Consider the following 14,821-nt stretch of genomic DNA (forward strand, 5'->3'; position numbering starts at 1 on the left):
GTATTAAAATTCATATAAAATTCAGATAATATGTTTGTTTATTTATAAAGAGGTGCAAATTGGGCTATTATAAATATTTACAACTTTGGATAACATTAAAGCTAATAAGAATGAATTCAGATATTTGTAAATGTGTAATATAAGCTATTATAAATATTTTCAAATTCATAAGAATGGATTTGAATAGCATTGAAGAAGGTCTGTTGAGTGTAGTAATTGATGCTCATACAGAGAATATATTGCAGGTAATTGGTGATGATAATTATTGAGAGTTAGTGATTATAATTACTTAATTAGTAAAGAGAATGATGGTAATCATAGTTATTTCCAAAAGCATTATGAACATAATTAGTATGATAATGTTAAAAAGATAAAAAAAATAATAAGAATTTCTCTTGTTTAATATTTATTAATTGTTATAAGACAAATTTTAATTGTTTTTGACTTTTTTTTTCAAATATTTTCTATTGATATCTATACAAGAATGCTTTGAGCTTACATGCTAAAATTATAGCAATAATATTTTAGGCTGCGTTTGTTTGTAAAAAAAGAGTAAGATAAGACATTGAGAAAAAGATATAAAGACATAAAATTTTGTGTTTATGTATTTTATTTGATGATAAATTAGAATAAATTATAAAAATTTAATAAAAATAATAAAAAAATAAAAAATAAATTATGTCCCGTATCTCATTGTTCTATCCCTCAAAACAAAGGCAGATTAGAGACAATGAAAAATGTGAATGTACATTACCGAATTGTAAAATATAGTTTGTCAATTGCTGGTATTAATTCGTATATAATATAAAGATTTAAAATGATTTTCTTTTTACTTAAACTTAAATTAAAATGAGTATTTTAAAAGAGAAAGCAAAGAGTGCAGAGTGCAGTAGTGTGTAGTGTCTGAGCAAAAGTGTAGAAGAGAAGGAAAAAGAAGGAATGATGAAGAGAAGAAGTGACTGATATCATTCGTTCGAAGCTAACACCAAAAAAAACCAAGCTTTCCCTTTGGATCCCAAAAAAGTAATCCTTTTTCCCACACCCCACTTTCTCTCTTCCCAAACACACCCCATTTTCATTTCATTTTCTTTTTTTCTTTTTGCCCCCTCTCTACTCTCTCTACCCCTTCATAAAACGTGACAAGCACAAAACACACAGAGAGCTTCAGAGAAAGAGATAGCTCCTCACATTTTCTTTTCTTCTTCTGCTGCTTCTTTTGTTTTTCTTTTTTATTTTTTTCCTAAGCAGCATTGTGTTTTTTTTTTTGTTTTTTCACCAATGGGAGCTCGTTGCTCTAAATTCTCTCTCTGTTGGTGGCCTTCACACATCAAATCAAACCTTCACGACTTATCTGATAATGGTGACCCTTTTCATTTTCATTTTATTTTTATGTAACTTTAGTTGTCACTTTCTACCATCACAAGTAGAATAAGAAAAGAAGCTAATTTGAGCTTAAAGTTGAGGTTTTTAATATGGATTCATATCTCTCTCTGTGTGTATGCAGATGACGGGGGCAAGAATGAGAAGGATCAATGGGTTGGATTCAATGAGTACACGTGGGATCAGCTTAAGGTTGCAACTTCAGGTTTCTCACCAGAGAACATTGTCTCAGAACATGGAGAGAAAGCTCCCAATGTTGTTTACAAAGGAAGGCTTGAAGATGATAGGTTGGTTGCTGTGAAGCGCTTCAACAAATCAGCTTGGCCTGATTCGAGACAATTTCTAGTTAGTGTCTTGCTTCTTCTTTTGATTTTGACTTTTTGGAATGTGTTGAGTTTGTGTGTGTAGCTTTATGTTTCTTTGTTTATTTGGAGTGGTTTTTAGGAGGAAGCAAGAGCAGTGGGGCAGTTAAGGAATGAAAGATTAGCTAACTTGGTTGGATGCTGCTGTGAAGGAGAAGAGAGGTTGCTTGTTGCAGAGTTCATGCCACATGAAACTCTCTCCAAACATCTCTTCCACTGTGAGTTTCCATTTGTTGGTTTATGTGCCTTGCTATCAAAAGGAGTAAAGATCTAATTTTGTTGTCATTATTGATTGAACTGTATTTTGCCCTGTCTTTACCATGTTCATTTTACTTATTTATTTGTGAAGTATTTGTTCCCTTTATGTGATCCGTTGATTGTGGGATATGTGTGAACTTCTCTGGCAGGGGAGACACAGCCCATGAAATGGGCAATGAGGTTGAGGGTGGCATTGTATTTGGCACAAGCATTGGATTACTGCAGCAGTCGAGGAAGAGCATTGTATCATGATCTTAATGCTTATAGAATCTTGTTTGATGAGGTACTTTAGCTTTTAAAGCCATGTTTTGTGCTTCCTTTTGTTTGGTTTTGTGGACCATATCTTATATTGTTGCAATGGTGGACAGGATGCCAACCCCAGGCTCTCTTGTTTTGGACTCATGAAAAACAGTAGAGACGGCCGAAGCTATAGCACAAATTTAGCCTTCACTCCTCCGGAGTACTTGAGGACCGGTAATAAATAACTAATTCAACGACAAAAATCTTAGCCTTTAATTTGATATAGAACTGTTTTAGTAGTTAAAAGCATTACCACTTATTTCAATTTCTTCTACTGATCCAAAGCATGTTTGAAATTCGGCAGGAAGAATCACCCCTGAAAGTGTAGTATACAGTTTTGGCACACTTTTGCTTGATCTTCTGAGTGGAAAGCATATTCCACCCAGTCATGTAAACTCCCTCCTTGAACATTTATTCTCTTCTTTATAATTTAAGGTTGTATTTGTTCAGTGAGCCTTTGGCCTGTACAAACTGAACAAATGCTTGTACCTTAATAACATAAATGATGGTTTGGCTTAACATGATCAAATCATTGCTATATAACTCAGATTCAATAGGTAACATAATGCTTTTTATGTGCAGGCACTTGACCTTATACGCGGCAAAAATTTTTCCTTGCTGATGGACTCTTGTTTAGAAGGTCATTTTTCGAACGATGATGGAACTGAGATAGTGAGATTGGCTTCGCGTTGTCTACAATATGAACCTCGTGAGAGACCAAATGCAAAGTCACTTGTGACCGCTCTAACTCCTCTTCAGAAAGAAACTTCAGTATTCTCTATCTTTCACTCATTGACTTTCTTCATTGAAGACAGTTGGGAGCACCGGAACATATTTAGTATTTTGTTTATGGCTGTGGTATTTTGCAGGTACTGTCGTATGTTTTGATGGGCATACCAGATGGGAATGTATCATCAAAGGAAACAGTTTCTTTGACACCTTTTGGTGAAGCTTGTTCAAGAAGAGATCTCACTGCTATACATGAAATTTTGGATAAGGTGGGGTACAAGGATGATGAAGATGTTGCAAACGAGGTATCCTATTGTTCTCTAGATTTCCTTCTAATTTGGACCTTTCTTAAGAGAATTCTGTTATAGGCTACACTTACTTTTTTTGTCTATGGAGAATTTTATATTCTGCTTGTATGCTGGATGCCAAATGAGCTAGGACTAGTTTTTTTACCACTCAATTTTCCAATATTTCCAAGTGTAGACCTTTTGAGTTTCTCTCTTAAAAGTTTTTGTGTTGAATTTTATAACAAGATATTCCGATAACCTTCCGTAACCTTGTGTTATATTGGTATCTGTGCAACTTTATATTTTATCGCAGCTTTCCTTCCAAATGTGGACAAATCAAATACAGGAAACACTGAATTCTAAGAACCTTGGAGATACTGCTTTTCGTGCTAGAGACTTCTCCACAGCCATTGACTACTACACACAAGTAAGTTAGCTTGAAGTTCTTGGAAGAGAAGTCCATTGTAAATCACCAAAACAACATTCATACATTAACCAAAAAAAAAGAGAAAGAAAGGTGAAGTTTAAAGTTTAACGCTTTGGTATTACCTATAATCCTATGAAATTTTAAGTTGATGGACAGTTGAATATATCCATGTTTTGCAAGTTGCAATTAGAGGATTGAATTTCCAGAATAAGTCAATTATTCACAATGCATTATGTAACTATAGTACTATACTTTCTTTTGCCAGATATATGATTATGATTTCATGATGCTTATTTTATGTGTAGTTCATTGATGTTGGGACCATGGTATCGCCAACCGTGTATGCCAGGCGTTGCTTATGCTATCTTATGAATGACATGCCACAAGAGGCACTCGGAGATGCTATGCAAGCTCAATCAGTATCTCCCACATGGCCAACGGCATTCTATCTTCAAGCTGCTGCACTCTTCAGCCTTGGCATGGACAACGATGCACAGGAAAGTCTTAAAGACGGCACAATACTGGAAACCAGGAAGCATAGAAATTGAAACTGTATAGTCCTTTTTTTCTCTTGCTTTGATTTCCCTTCATTTTATCAAGCCAAATTTCATAGTTACTAGTGTAGTTACTCGTGTGACGCAAGAGATACTTAACAAGATCTGCATGCTAGGAAGTTTATATGACTAAAATATATGGTACATAAAGTGTATCTTTCCCTTAGCAGCTCCCTTAGGCTGAAAGACACTTGATGGCTATGGCTATGGCCTACATATGCTTGTTCTTTTTGGTCCAATCTTGTGAATCACAATTTGTTCAAGCTTCTTAATTCTTATAGATGTTAATTTTTCCGGTCAGCCTCCTGTACCGTTATTTATGATCATATTCACTTAACAAACTGCATGGTATTTTTTACCTCTTAATCTTTTTGAATTATTATTGGTTAATAATCAAAGGTAAGAAACACTTTGTTACAAAGAACCTGAGACAATAAAACCTTAACCATCAACATCTTGATATTATCAATGTCATTGTGCTGTACATTTGTACTCAGTATTTAGCTTTTTCAATAGGTCTCAGGCTTAGTTTTGATTGGGTTTTGGAGAAAATGACAAATTAAGCTTCTTTATATGTGTCATCAACAAAAAATGACAAACCATACTACAAGTAGAAGACACTCCCCCTGTCATTTCTTCCAACATTGCATGTTCCATGGAATCTTTCATTTTCACAATGTTCATCTAATCATTACTATTGTAAGATTGAGTGGTTACCAGTACATCCAAAGGTATATACATTAATTAAGAATCAACTCTTAATTATTTAAGCTCACTGGCTATTATAAAGCTCTATAATCTGATTGTGACTCTAATCCCGCTTAAGGATGCTGATTCATAGCCAGCAATTATTTTATGAAGAGTAAGAAATAGAGGCTCTATCATAATAATTCCCTCCCCCCACCCAAAAAGAGTTGCCAAACTTTTACCCCTTTTTTCTTCTGCACATTGTATTTGAAGTATAGGTAGATCATGTCAAACAATCAAACCAAGCACAATTTGGTAGAAGCCTATGAAAGTGGGGTCAAATAAATGAAGCTATGCCTTTGAATATGATTATGGTCATATGGTGACTAATACTCTCACTTCCTAAGGATCTTCCAAGGTCCTGATCCTGTTCCAATCCTGCATAAACATAATTCATTGATTGATTACCTTGAATTCAACATAGTAAGAACTAAACATGCCTTGGAAAAGTGATCGTTTAGGAAAAATCCAACTGAATTTCTTACCTCAAGAAGCCAGCAAATGCTCTAAGACCCATATAGATGGTCAAAGCAACCCAAATTCCTATGAATGATGCTGATAAAAATAGTAGGCAAATGATGCTGACAACTGCCACTATAAGCTGACAATGAAGATAATGATTAAGTAAATCAATTTCTATCCAGAAAAGAACAATCTTTAGCAAAGTTTGGATGCTAACTTTGCATCATCTAGAACTACTTAAGATTCATAAAATATGCAGTATATAATCCCTTATTGCACGAAGACATGGAAGAAAATACACACCAAAGAGAATGCTGAATATGCAAAGTCAGATGCACCAAAGTTGATACCATCAAATACAAATGCCAAAGCATTGATGGGTTGGGTGGCTGCAACAAACTGAGAGAAACAATCAAACATAAATATAAGTCTCACAAATTTAGGGTGCTGAAAAGATTAGATACCAATGTACAAGAAATAGACTTACAGGTATTCCAATTTTTATGAGGTGGAGGACATCAACATCTCTTGTAAATAGTTTAGCTCCAAAAGGAAGTCCTGCACCAAGAATGAATGCAAGAGCCAATCCCAGAACCAAACCCATCTGCAATATAATTGTTTGTTAGTCTTGCAGCTAATTTAATTGAGCAAAGATTAGGATCTTTTTTTTTTTCTTAAAAAAATAGAAATGTAAAGAACCTGTAATACTCGAGCTGCAGTCGCAGTGGCCTTGTCATAGTCCTTGGCAGCAAATGCGCCTGCAAGAATTGCCTGCAATCAACTTGATATTCTCAATAGAAGTTATGAACAAAAATAGATTGAAAGTAGGATGAAGTAAAAAATAGTGCATTATGTAAACAGAGGTATCAACCTGCCCAGCAACAGCAAGACCATCGGCAAGAAGAGATACTGCCAGCCAAATCTGCAGGCAGACTTGAAATGCAGCCATAGATTTTGATCCCTGGCGTGCAGCTAGTGAGGCGGCCAGAGTGACACAGAATGTTACAGCAGTTACTCTCAATAACAACAGAAAACCTGGATGACAAGAATGAAACAAAAAATAATCTCAATGCTGAAATGCTACTTAACCTATTTGGCTATTTCCCAGGGATAATCAACTTGAAATGCTAGTTAACCTTACCATTTTTGAGAAATCGATCAAACTGCAGATGCTTGATGCTGGGAGGCATAAGATCAACTTTTTGCATCAATTTCCACAGGAGTATTACAGAAATTAGGTACCTGCATTCACAGTTAATTTGAAAATAAGAGATGACTAAGAGGCAAAGAAGCAAAAGAAAAATAAGAGTTAACATTAGAGTATAGTTAGAGTATTCTAACTCCAATGAAATAAGACTTACTGAGATATAACATGAGCAATGGCTGCACCACTAACACCTAAGCGGAATACAAACATGAACAAAGGATCCAGTGCTATGTTGGTCAAATCTCCTGCCACTGGATCACATAAGAGAAAGGGTCATCAGAATTAGATGATATTAGGATATTGCAACACACAATTGATAAAATTTCAAGGCATACAAGTAGCATATAGAGGTGTTTTAGTGTCTTTAAATCCTCGGAAGACTCCCTGCATTGCTAACGAGAGAAGAACAGCCGGCGCGCCAAGAGATCTCAATGTCAGGTAGTTCTGTGCAGGTTTGAGCATGGGAGAGTCCTTCATGAAAAAAATTGTGTACAATATGTTAAACAAAATGCTAAAGCGCTGAAACTAAAATGATCATTCTGCAAATGTTTATAAGAAACCACTTACATAATTTACTCCCATGAAGTGCAATAAAGGTTTTGCTGCAAATATGAGGAATATTGCCTGGACAAGGCCAAGAATACCACCAATTACCAATGCTGATGATGCAGAAGGGATATGCCTTCTCTTATGCTCAACCTTAACTACATTTGAGTCCATATGGATCAAATCTGGTTTCTGAACATCTCCATCTGTTATTACCAAAAAAAGTGCCTCAATGCCTTGTTGTGCAAGCTACGAAGCACGGACACACCAACTAAGTGACGTGTCACTTGTCCATGTTTTAAGAATTTTTGGCAGAACATAGACAGTAGGAATATTCGAAGAAAACATGACTAAAAACCAAACCACCATGATTTAGATAAGAATGGGAGAATGTTACCTTTATCTGGTATAAGTTCATTGATTTCAGCTTTCAGAATGGAACCTTCTTCCAAGGATTCACTATCCTCTACCAGAGGGCTGGCTGCTGTAAGGGCATCTTCCTCAGCCACAAAAGAAGTAGTCACACTGACGAGTGGGAAAATTGCAATCCTCGATATTTGATTGAAGAGAGCTATGGATACTCCTACAGCAGCAAGCTCCACTGCACCTGTATGCATAAACCAACGATATTTAACAGTGGACACGTTATACAACATTCAAGTATATATCACTTAGCCCTTAGACTTCATTTGGTAACTGTCTTAAGACAGAAATACAAAAATATTGACAGACACAAACTTGTTTGGAGAAAGAGACAGATACATGGATATAAATAGAGACATGACCATTTTGTCTTATCTCTATCTCCTTTTTTATATTTTCTGCTATGAGACACTTAGCAAACTTGGAGTTAATGGTGGAACATATACCTATTCGGCCAATGAATGCTGTGTCAACCAGTGAAGCAATAGGATCAGCTGTCAAAGCCATAGCAGAAGGCACTGCAATTGACAATATTTCCCAACCAAGGTTGTCTGCTTTGAAAACAAGTCTGCAGTAAGAAGAAAATAAAATAAAAAGTCAAGAATTACACCTGTAGAAGAGAAACAATGAAGTAGCAATGAAAATAAGTACCTGGTGTCCCTAAATAAACTGCAAACTTGTGTTGAAATGAGTTTGTCAGCCATATTAAGGAAGCCAAATTAAGTTTTCTACTTATGAAACCAACATGAAGAGTTGTTGTTAATAGGGCCACTAAAATGATACTAGATACCAGAATTCAGACGCCAAAAATTTATATGTTCTCCATATATATATGATTTAATACTGGCCTAAAAATCAAAGAATAGTATCAATGATCAAGGAACAGTTATAACAAGTTGATAGAGCAGGTGGAGGCGTTTAGGAATTAATATAAGAGTGCCAACTGGTAAAAGAAAGAAAAAGAGGACAGTTTCCTATGACACTTTCAGAGGAAGTTCACCAGAAATTTCCCTTTAGAGTGGCATTTAACTAAGAGATAGAAGATTTTGAATGAAAAGGAAGAAAGAGACCCACCAAACTCTGATTCCAAATAAGACAAAGAAACTGCCTTGCAGATTCTTCTTCCTGAGTGAATTAAACAGCATTTTGCGGCACATGTTATGTCAATGTCATATAAATGCAAAGTGTTTTAGGTTTGGAAACTATGCGGAGCACATTCAGTGCCACCTTGAAATAATATCACTGCACATTATTAATGTGAAACAACTCCAAATGCAATTTTCTTCCCTCTCATCATCTGATAATAATTACATTGATTTTATTAAACTTGCACCATTGTGAACAACTATAGTATTAGGCCTAGTGGTAAGTGTTTGATCCAAGTATCCAACACATGGACTTGAACATGAATGGAAACATTTTGGAGTAAATGTATGTTAAGCAATTTGGGCTATCCTATACATATACAAATAGATTTATGCATGTGAAATGTGTGAGACTAAAATTAAAATCATCAACTATTGGACGCACTAAAAATATGTTTGTGTCACACTCAAGTTCCGTGCAAGATTCAAGAGAACAAGTGAACAACCTAAGTTACATGGTAGCTGAGACTTTAATTCAAGTAGTAATTCATATGCCTCTTAATATGCTGCATCCGGGTTCAAACCCTGACAAATGCGTCAAATATTGAATATGAACCCTTTAGTATGTGTGCAATGTGGGTGTGTTGTGTTGTAATATTTAGGATTGAGAGTTATCCAATTCATCTCACAAAAAAAAAACCTAAGTTACATTGAAAAAATTCACTTGCTGCTTCGTCCTCACTAGCCGCTCCCATGATCCGGGGTGGCATTTGGCTTACGTTTGTATCTTAATATTTTATTCTTAATAACAATCTTGTCTCTTAGAGGAAAAAAATGTTGGTATTTGTTACACTTCTTGGTACGGTGATTAAGACTGAATCCCAAACTTTATCTAAATAAATGAATAACATTACTTTTCTAGTTACGTACTTCAATGTTGCAACAAAAATCCTTGTCTAATTTATGTTTTGTACATTAAGATACATACTTTGTTTTAAATTAGGTACAAGAATTTCTTTTCTTCCGTGAATTTTACATGTGAATGTGATTAAAAGGTGAAAAGATGTAAAGGTTTAATGTAGGTGAAAAAGGTAAAACGTATAGATAAAGTGTCGTAAACTCTCACGTATCAGTGTATTTGGTCCTTAAGATCAAACCAAGTGATTAGTGATTACTAAAATGAACGAATCTATGCCGAGAGAATTTCGAATCGGGAACGGATTCTCTCCGCTGTTTTAAAAACTGGACATCGTCAATGGTATCATCTAAACCATTAAAAATTATTAAAATTAATGGTAATGATTAAAATTAATTTTGAATTTCACACAATAAAATTTAATTGAATAATAATTTCTGTGGGATCTTTTAATTTTTATTTTTAAAACATAATTATGAAAATCGAACCGAACATCCAATTCAACTGGATTAATTGGGAGTTGATTTTTTGACCGGTTTGGTTGGCACAAAAAATTACTTGGCAAAAAACTTGGGAGTTGATTTTTTGACCGGTTTGGTTGGCACAAAAAATTACTTGGCAAAAAACTGATCGAATCGATAGTTAATCGATAAACTGCATAAACCGGTCTAGTTTTGTTGATTATACTTTGTTAAATTTTCTAAAATAATTTTATTGTTCTGAATTGCTGATTTTCTGAAATAATTTTGTGTTCTGAGTTAGGATTTTAATAATTTTATTTTATATTTAATTAAATCGATTTAACCACGGTTCAATTACCAGTCACTCCACTAGTTTATTGACCAATTCAATTTTCACATCCTTGCTCTGAAGCCCCAAGCAAAATATTAAATATGTATAGTCATTATAACATCAATTACTGAAAGAAATTTTATATTTTCCGGTGTAATTTAAATTCAGAATGTGTTATTGTATGTCAAGATGTTAACAATTCAGCATAAGAAAATGGAATTATTTTAGACTCCTAACTATTCAGCAAAACTTGAAGCAGCAAGGCATACAACTGTAATATTAACCTGATTCCTGAATAGCAGGATGTCCTTACATTTCAAAAATCATATAAAATGTTCTACCCCAGATCTAAAATGACCAGCTGTAATTTTTCCCACCTAAGTCTCCATCAAAACCTCCCGATAATTATTTCTTGAAGAATCGCAAAAAGGTTAGCAGTATTCTTCGACTGCTGATTACAACGAGAATTGGTACATGAATGTGTGCAAAAATCTTGAAAAGTTAAAATCGTGTGTGGGCAAAACTCTTTAACGGGCTCCCATTTACCACAAGCCAATGGCTTTCCACCAAACTCCTCCAAGTCCAAGCCAGATTACAATGTTAACAATACTGATGAGGAATCCGTAGCCCCACCATTTGGCGAGTGGAACATAGTTGGCGCCGTAAAATACGGGGGCTGATCCAATCCCATAATGAGTAAGGCCGCCCATGAGGTTGGAGAGGAAGGAAAGCACCATGGCTCCAAAGAATGGTGGAGTTCCCAGAGCAGTGGCGACAGACAAGAAAGCAGTGAACATGGCACCTATATGAGCAGCCCCACTTGCAAAGAAGTAGTGAGAGTAGAAGTAGAGGAGGACAAGGATTCCAAAAGATAGTTGCCAAGAGAGACCCAATCCACCAACAAACTGCATGAAACAACATTAACAAATAATTTCATTAGAAGAATCAAGGAATGTGATAAGAATTAAAGGCAGTATTGTTGACTAACAGAGCATAGGCATGAAACACGAAGCCTAATTATTCCAAGATGAATATTTCAAATAATTATATTATACACAGTTGGTTGATAGCTATTAGCATCTACATTATTCAAAATATGAGATGACCAATGAAGATTAACCATCGGCTAGGTAGAATAACATACCTTGACCACAGTTTGACTGAACCAAGAAATGAGACCATATTTGTTCAAATATCCAGCCATGGCAATGAGGGCAGCAAACCATGTGAGAGTATCCCAGGCAACTCCCTCAGCCAAGCACTCCTTCCATGTTACGACCCCAGTGACAAGGAGTGCAGATAATCCAAGAATGGCAGCAGTGACAGCATCAATATTAAGAACCCCTCCAAAGACCCAAAGTCCTACCTGTTACAACAGAGCAAGAGAGTGGATACGATACCCAGGAGATAGAAGATTTCATGGTATACGGCAACATAACTACTGTACCATCAATTTCTGATACCAGTAAATTAGTTATAAATAACCAGAGGATTCAAAAATCAATTAAGCAAACAAGTGGTGTGCTAGTCATAACCAATGCCCCAAACTTACTATAGTTACATCCCCCAATAGTAAAGCCACAATGCCAGGATGCACGTCTATCCTGATGTGTATATCCAATTAACAATACTCTAAACACAAAATCCATTAACGAACTACACACCAATTCAAACTCTTACATGCAGCTAACAATAGATTCAAACACGGTCCACATTGAAGAAGCACAAATTCCTAAGTTTGTCGTTGAACAAGTTCCTATCTATCAACTCTGCATTTACAAATTTGAAACTCCAATCCTTGTGTAATCAATCGACAAGCTAACACTGTCAACAAATCAACTCAACAACCAAACAAGTTATTGTCAAATTGAATACCAAAATTATGAATTCCCTACCAAGCCATCCACAAGCATAGCTCCGAAAACAAATATGAGAAACACTTTACCGCACAATTACTCATTTTCTCTACATAGAACGCAAAAACCAACTAACAGAAACAAAATTTATCTAAATTCAGCAACTTGAATTCATTCTATGATTACCGTAAGAAGCAGTGTCAATGTCATGATCTTCTCATGCGAAGTCATAGGTCCCATCTTCTGCAACCTCTCCCTCGCAAGCTTCGGCGCGTCGGGGCTACTCTTCATCCCCGGCGGGTAGATAACATACAGTATCAACGGCACCAACACCAATGAAACCAGGCCCGGAACGATCCCAGCCTTAGCCCAATCCACCCATCCAATAGTCTTGTTAATCGCATTCTGAGTCAGAGTTGCACACAGCGGGTTCGCCGCCATCGCCGTCAGGAACATCGCCGACGAGATCACCGACGTCTGAAAACACGTCAGCATGAGCCACGACCCCAAGCGATTCTCCGTCCCGTCGCCAGCGTTGCTTCCGCATGCAACGCAGAGAGCCTTCACCAGTGGCAGGAAAATTCCACCGGCGCGCGCTGAAACCGAGGGGATCGCCGGCGCGAGAAGCGCTTCGCTGAAGACCAAGCTGTACCCTAACCCTAGCGAGGAGCTTCCGAAGAGTGAGACGAACTGGTACGCGACGCGGTTACCGAGGCCGGTCTTGATGAATCCCTTGGCAAAGAAGAAGGCGAGGCAGATGAGCCACGGGATCGGGTCGCCAAAGCCTGAGAATGCCGCGGCGAATGGAAGGGTTTTAGTGAGGACGGAGACATGGCTGAGGAGGTGGAGGTGGCGGAGATGCTGGCGTAATGGAAGCTGTACCAGCGACGGAGGCTACGACGGTAGAATGTGTGCGATTAGATTTGAAAGGAGCATTGGAAATGGAGGTGATGAGATTGAAAGAACGTGGTTTAAGAGTGAGGGGTTTGAAGGTGGTGGAAGTGGTGGGAAGGGAATGGAGGAGTGGTTTGGGTTTGGGGGAGAGGGAGCGGAGGCGTAGGGAGGGGAGAGTGGTGGCGGAGAGAGCTATGGAGGCCATGTTAGGGGCTGGGATCCGATGTGGTGTGTGTGTGTGTATTGGAGCTTAATAGAGGTGCAGCGCCATGGTGCGCTCAAGTGAGTGAGAGATCTAATTTGGAGCGTTGGATGCGTAGGTAGGAATATGCAGATTTGTTGGCTTGCCAGTTGCCCCTTGTGAATGGCGTCTGTCACAGTTGGAGCTATTGGAATCTCCGAACTTGAAACATGACGAGACAACAAGTGAAGTCAGGTCAGTTATGTGGAGTGTGTGGACAGCGAGCAGCATGGGAAAGTCACCATGGACTACGTGTCTAATTGTCCAATGCGTAATAGTGGCGCTATGGGCTTTAATCAAAGACTTTTTTGGGCCACAAGGCCCAGCTATAACACACAACATTATTTGCGAAAAAAGAAATGGTGCCGTACCGTAAGGAAGAGAGTAGCAGCCATGATGTTTTCGTTGAGAGTCATAGGTCCCATAAGTTGCAACTTGTCCCTAGCAACCCTTGGAGCATCAGGGCTATTCTTTACGCCCGGCGGGTAAATCACGTACAAGATCAACGGCACAACAACCAATGACACCGCACCCGGCACCGCCGCCGCCACGGCCCAATCGCTCCATCCAATCCCCCTCCCTATGGCCCCACGCGCCAGCGTCCCGCACAGAGGGTTGGCGGCCATGGCAGTCAGGAACATGGCAGAAGAGATGACGGAGGTTTGGAAGCAGGTTAGAGTGAGCCATGAGCCTAGCTTGCTCTCGGTTCCATCGCCAACGTTGCTGCCACATGCTTCGCTCAGAGACTTCACTAATGGGAGTATGATCCCACCTGCTCTTGCTGAAACTGAAGGTATGGCTGGTGCAAGCAATGCTTCGCTCAACACCAAGCTGTATCCTAATCCTGATCACATAATATAAATCTGCTTCTTAGCATGCATTTAACTAACTTTTATAACCAAATTCCATAACTACTACTTACCAAGGGAGGAGCTTCCGGCGAGTGACACCACGTGGTATGCGATTCGAGTTCCTAACCCGGTTTTGATGAAACCTTTGGCGAAGAAGAAAGCCAGAGCCACCAGCCAAGGTATCTGGTCACCAAAGGCCGAGAACGCCGCGGCGTATGTTAGCGTTTTGGTGAGCACGGCGGTGCATAAACCCATGATAGCAACAGCCCCCAGCGGAAGCGGCTGCGTGATGATGCCGACGATAGTCGCCATGAAAATGGAGAGAAGCTGCCACGCGTTTCTGGGTACTCCAGAAGGCGAAGGGAGGAGCCAGAGGATGAGACCTGTTGCGACGGAAGCCAGTAATGGCTTCAGCTTCGCACCTTGCCATGGTTGTGGAGGAGGGAGTGTTGTGGTAGTAGAGGCAGCGGCGGCAGCGTAGGGTTTATTAATAAGTTTTGTTGT

The 14,821-nt window shown here is 38.2% G+C and overlaps 3 protein-coding genes across 6 annotated transcripts; 1 reads left to right on the forward strand and 2 right to left on the reverse strand.

Annotated features, from left to right (window-relative positions):
* LOC107629032 (probable serine/threonine-protein kinase BSK3) lies at nt 875-4,597 on the forward strand. 2 transcript variants are annotated; one of them, XM_021117875.1, is made up of 10 exons: nt 875-1,360; nt 1,505-1,725; nt 1,825-1,960; nt 2,150-2,283; nt 2,369-2,474; nt 2,605-2,690; nt 2,883-3,035; nt 3,170-3,334; nt 3,630-3,743; nt 4,049-4,597. In XM_021117875.1, exons 1-10 carry the CDS (start codon nt 1,279-1,281, stop codon nt 4,289-4,291), a joined length of 1,440 nt encoding a protein of 479 aa, XP_020973534.1. In that variant the 5' UTR covers nt 875-1,278; the 3' UTR covers nt 4,292-4,597. The 2 variants fall into 2 exon arrangements, with proteins under 2 accessions (XP_020973534.1, XP_016187199.1); XM_016331713.2 differs by having other exon boundaries at nt 876-1,360; nt 2,883-3,071.
* Nucleotides 4,847-8,871, reverse strand: LOC107634098 (protein DETOXIFICATION 42-like). Of its 3 annotated transcripts, XM_021117874.1 has the most exons (14): nt 8,757-8,871; nt 8,334-8,410; nt 8,129-8,250; nt 7,657-7,866; nt 7,281-7,465; nt 7,049-7,184; nt 6,868-6,964; nt 6,648-6,748; nt 6,378-6,541; nt 6,206-6,277; nt 5,994-6,110; nt 5,810-5,905; nt 5,530-5,645; nt 4,847-5,422 (listed from the first exon to the last, which is right to left on the reverse strand). In XM_021117874.1, exons 2-14 carry the CDS (start codon nt 8,384-8,386, stop codon nt 5,380-5,382), a joined length of 1,512 nt encoding a protein of 503 aa, XP_020973533.1. In that variant the 5' UTR covers nt 8,387-8,410; nt 8,757-8,871; the 3' UTR covers nt 4,847-5,379. The 3 variants fall into 3 exon arrangements, with proteins under 3 accessions (XP_020973533.1, XP_016193162.2, XP_020973532.1); XM_016337676.2 differs by having other exon boundaries at nt 7,049-7,157; nt 8,334-8,757; XM_021117873.1 differs by having other exon boundaries at nt 8,334-8,757.
* Nucleotides 10,720-14,815, reverse strand: LOC107629031 (dicarboxylate transporter 1, chloroplastic). Its single transcript, XM_021117876.1, has 4 exons — nt 14,577-14,815; nt 12,518-13,181; nt 11,620-11,841; nt 10,720-11,380 (listed from the first exon to the last, which is right to left on the reverse strand). The coding sequence occupies exons 1-4, from the start codon at nt 14,627-14,629 to the stop codon at nt 11,018-11,020; spliced, it is 1,302 nt and encodes a 433-aa protein (XP_020973535.1). The 5' UTR covers nt 14,630-14,815; the 3' UTR covers nt 10,720-11,017.

The sequence above is a fragment of the Arachis ipaensis genome, chromosome B03 (assembly GCF_000816755.2).
Source record: "Arachis ipaensis cultivar K30076 chromosome B03, Araip1.1, whole genome shotgun sequence".
Taxonomy (NCBI): Eukaryota; Viridiplantae; Streptophyta; class Magnoliopsida; order Fabales; family Fabaceae; genus Arachis; species Arachis ipaensis.

Bases quoted from the DNA above. Each gene is read 5' to 3' on its own strand.
- LOC107629032 (XM_016331713.2), top strand. From the start codon at position 1,279: ATGGGAGCTCGTTGCTCTAAATTCTCTCTCTGTTGGTGGCCTTCACAC. The intron at 2,284-2,368 runs GTACTTTAGCTT...AATGGTGGACAG, and splicing joins ATAGAATCTTGTTTGATGAG to GATGCCAACCCCAGGCTCTC. The intron at 2,475-2,604 runs GTAATAAATAAC...GAAATTCGGCAG, and splicing joins TCCGGAGTACTTGAGGACCG to GAAGAATCACCCCTGAAAGT.
- LOC107634098 (XM_021117874.1), bottom strand. From the start codon at position 8,386: ATGGCTGACAAACTCATTTCAACACAAGTTTGCAGTTTATTTAGGGAC. The intron at 6,111-6,205 runs GTTCTTTACATT...ATTATATTGCAG, and splicing joins CTGCAGCTCGAGTATTACAG to ATGGGTTTGGTTCTGGGATT. The intron at 5,646-5,809 runs GTGTGTATTTTC...CTTCATTGTCAG, and splicing joins CATATTCAGCATTCTCTTTG to CTTATAGTGGCAGTTGTCAG.
- LOC107629031 (XM_021117876.1), bottom strand. From the start codon at position 14,629: ATGGCGACTATCGTCGGCATCATCACGCAGCCGCTTCCGCTGGGGGCT. The intron at 13,182-14,576 runs TATCATGGGTTT...GCATCTCCGCCA, and splicing joins CTTCCGCTGGGGGCTGTTGC to CCTCCACCTCCTCAGCCATG. The intron at 11,842-12,517 runs GTAATCATAGAA...CTGTTGTAACAG, and splicing joins CATTGACACTGCTTCTTACG to GTAGGACTTTGGGTCTTTGG.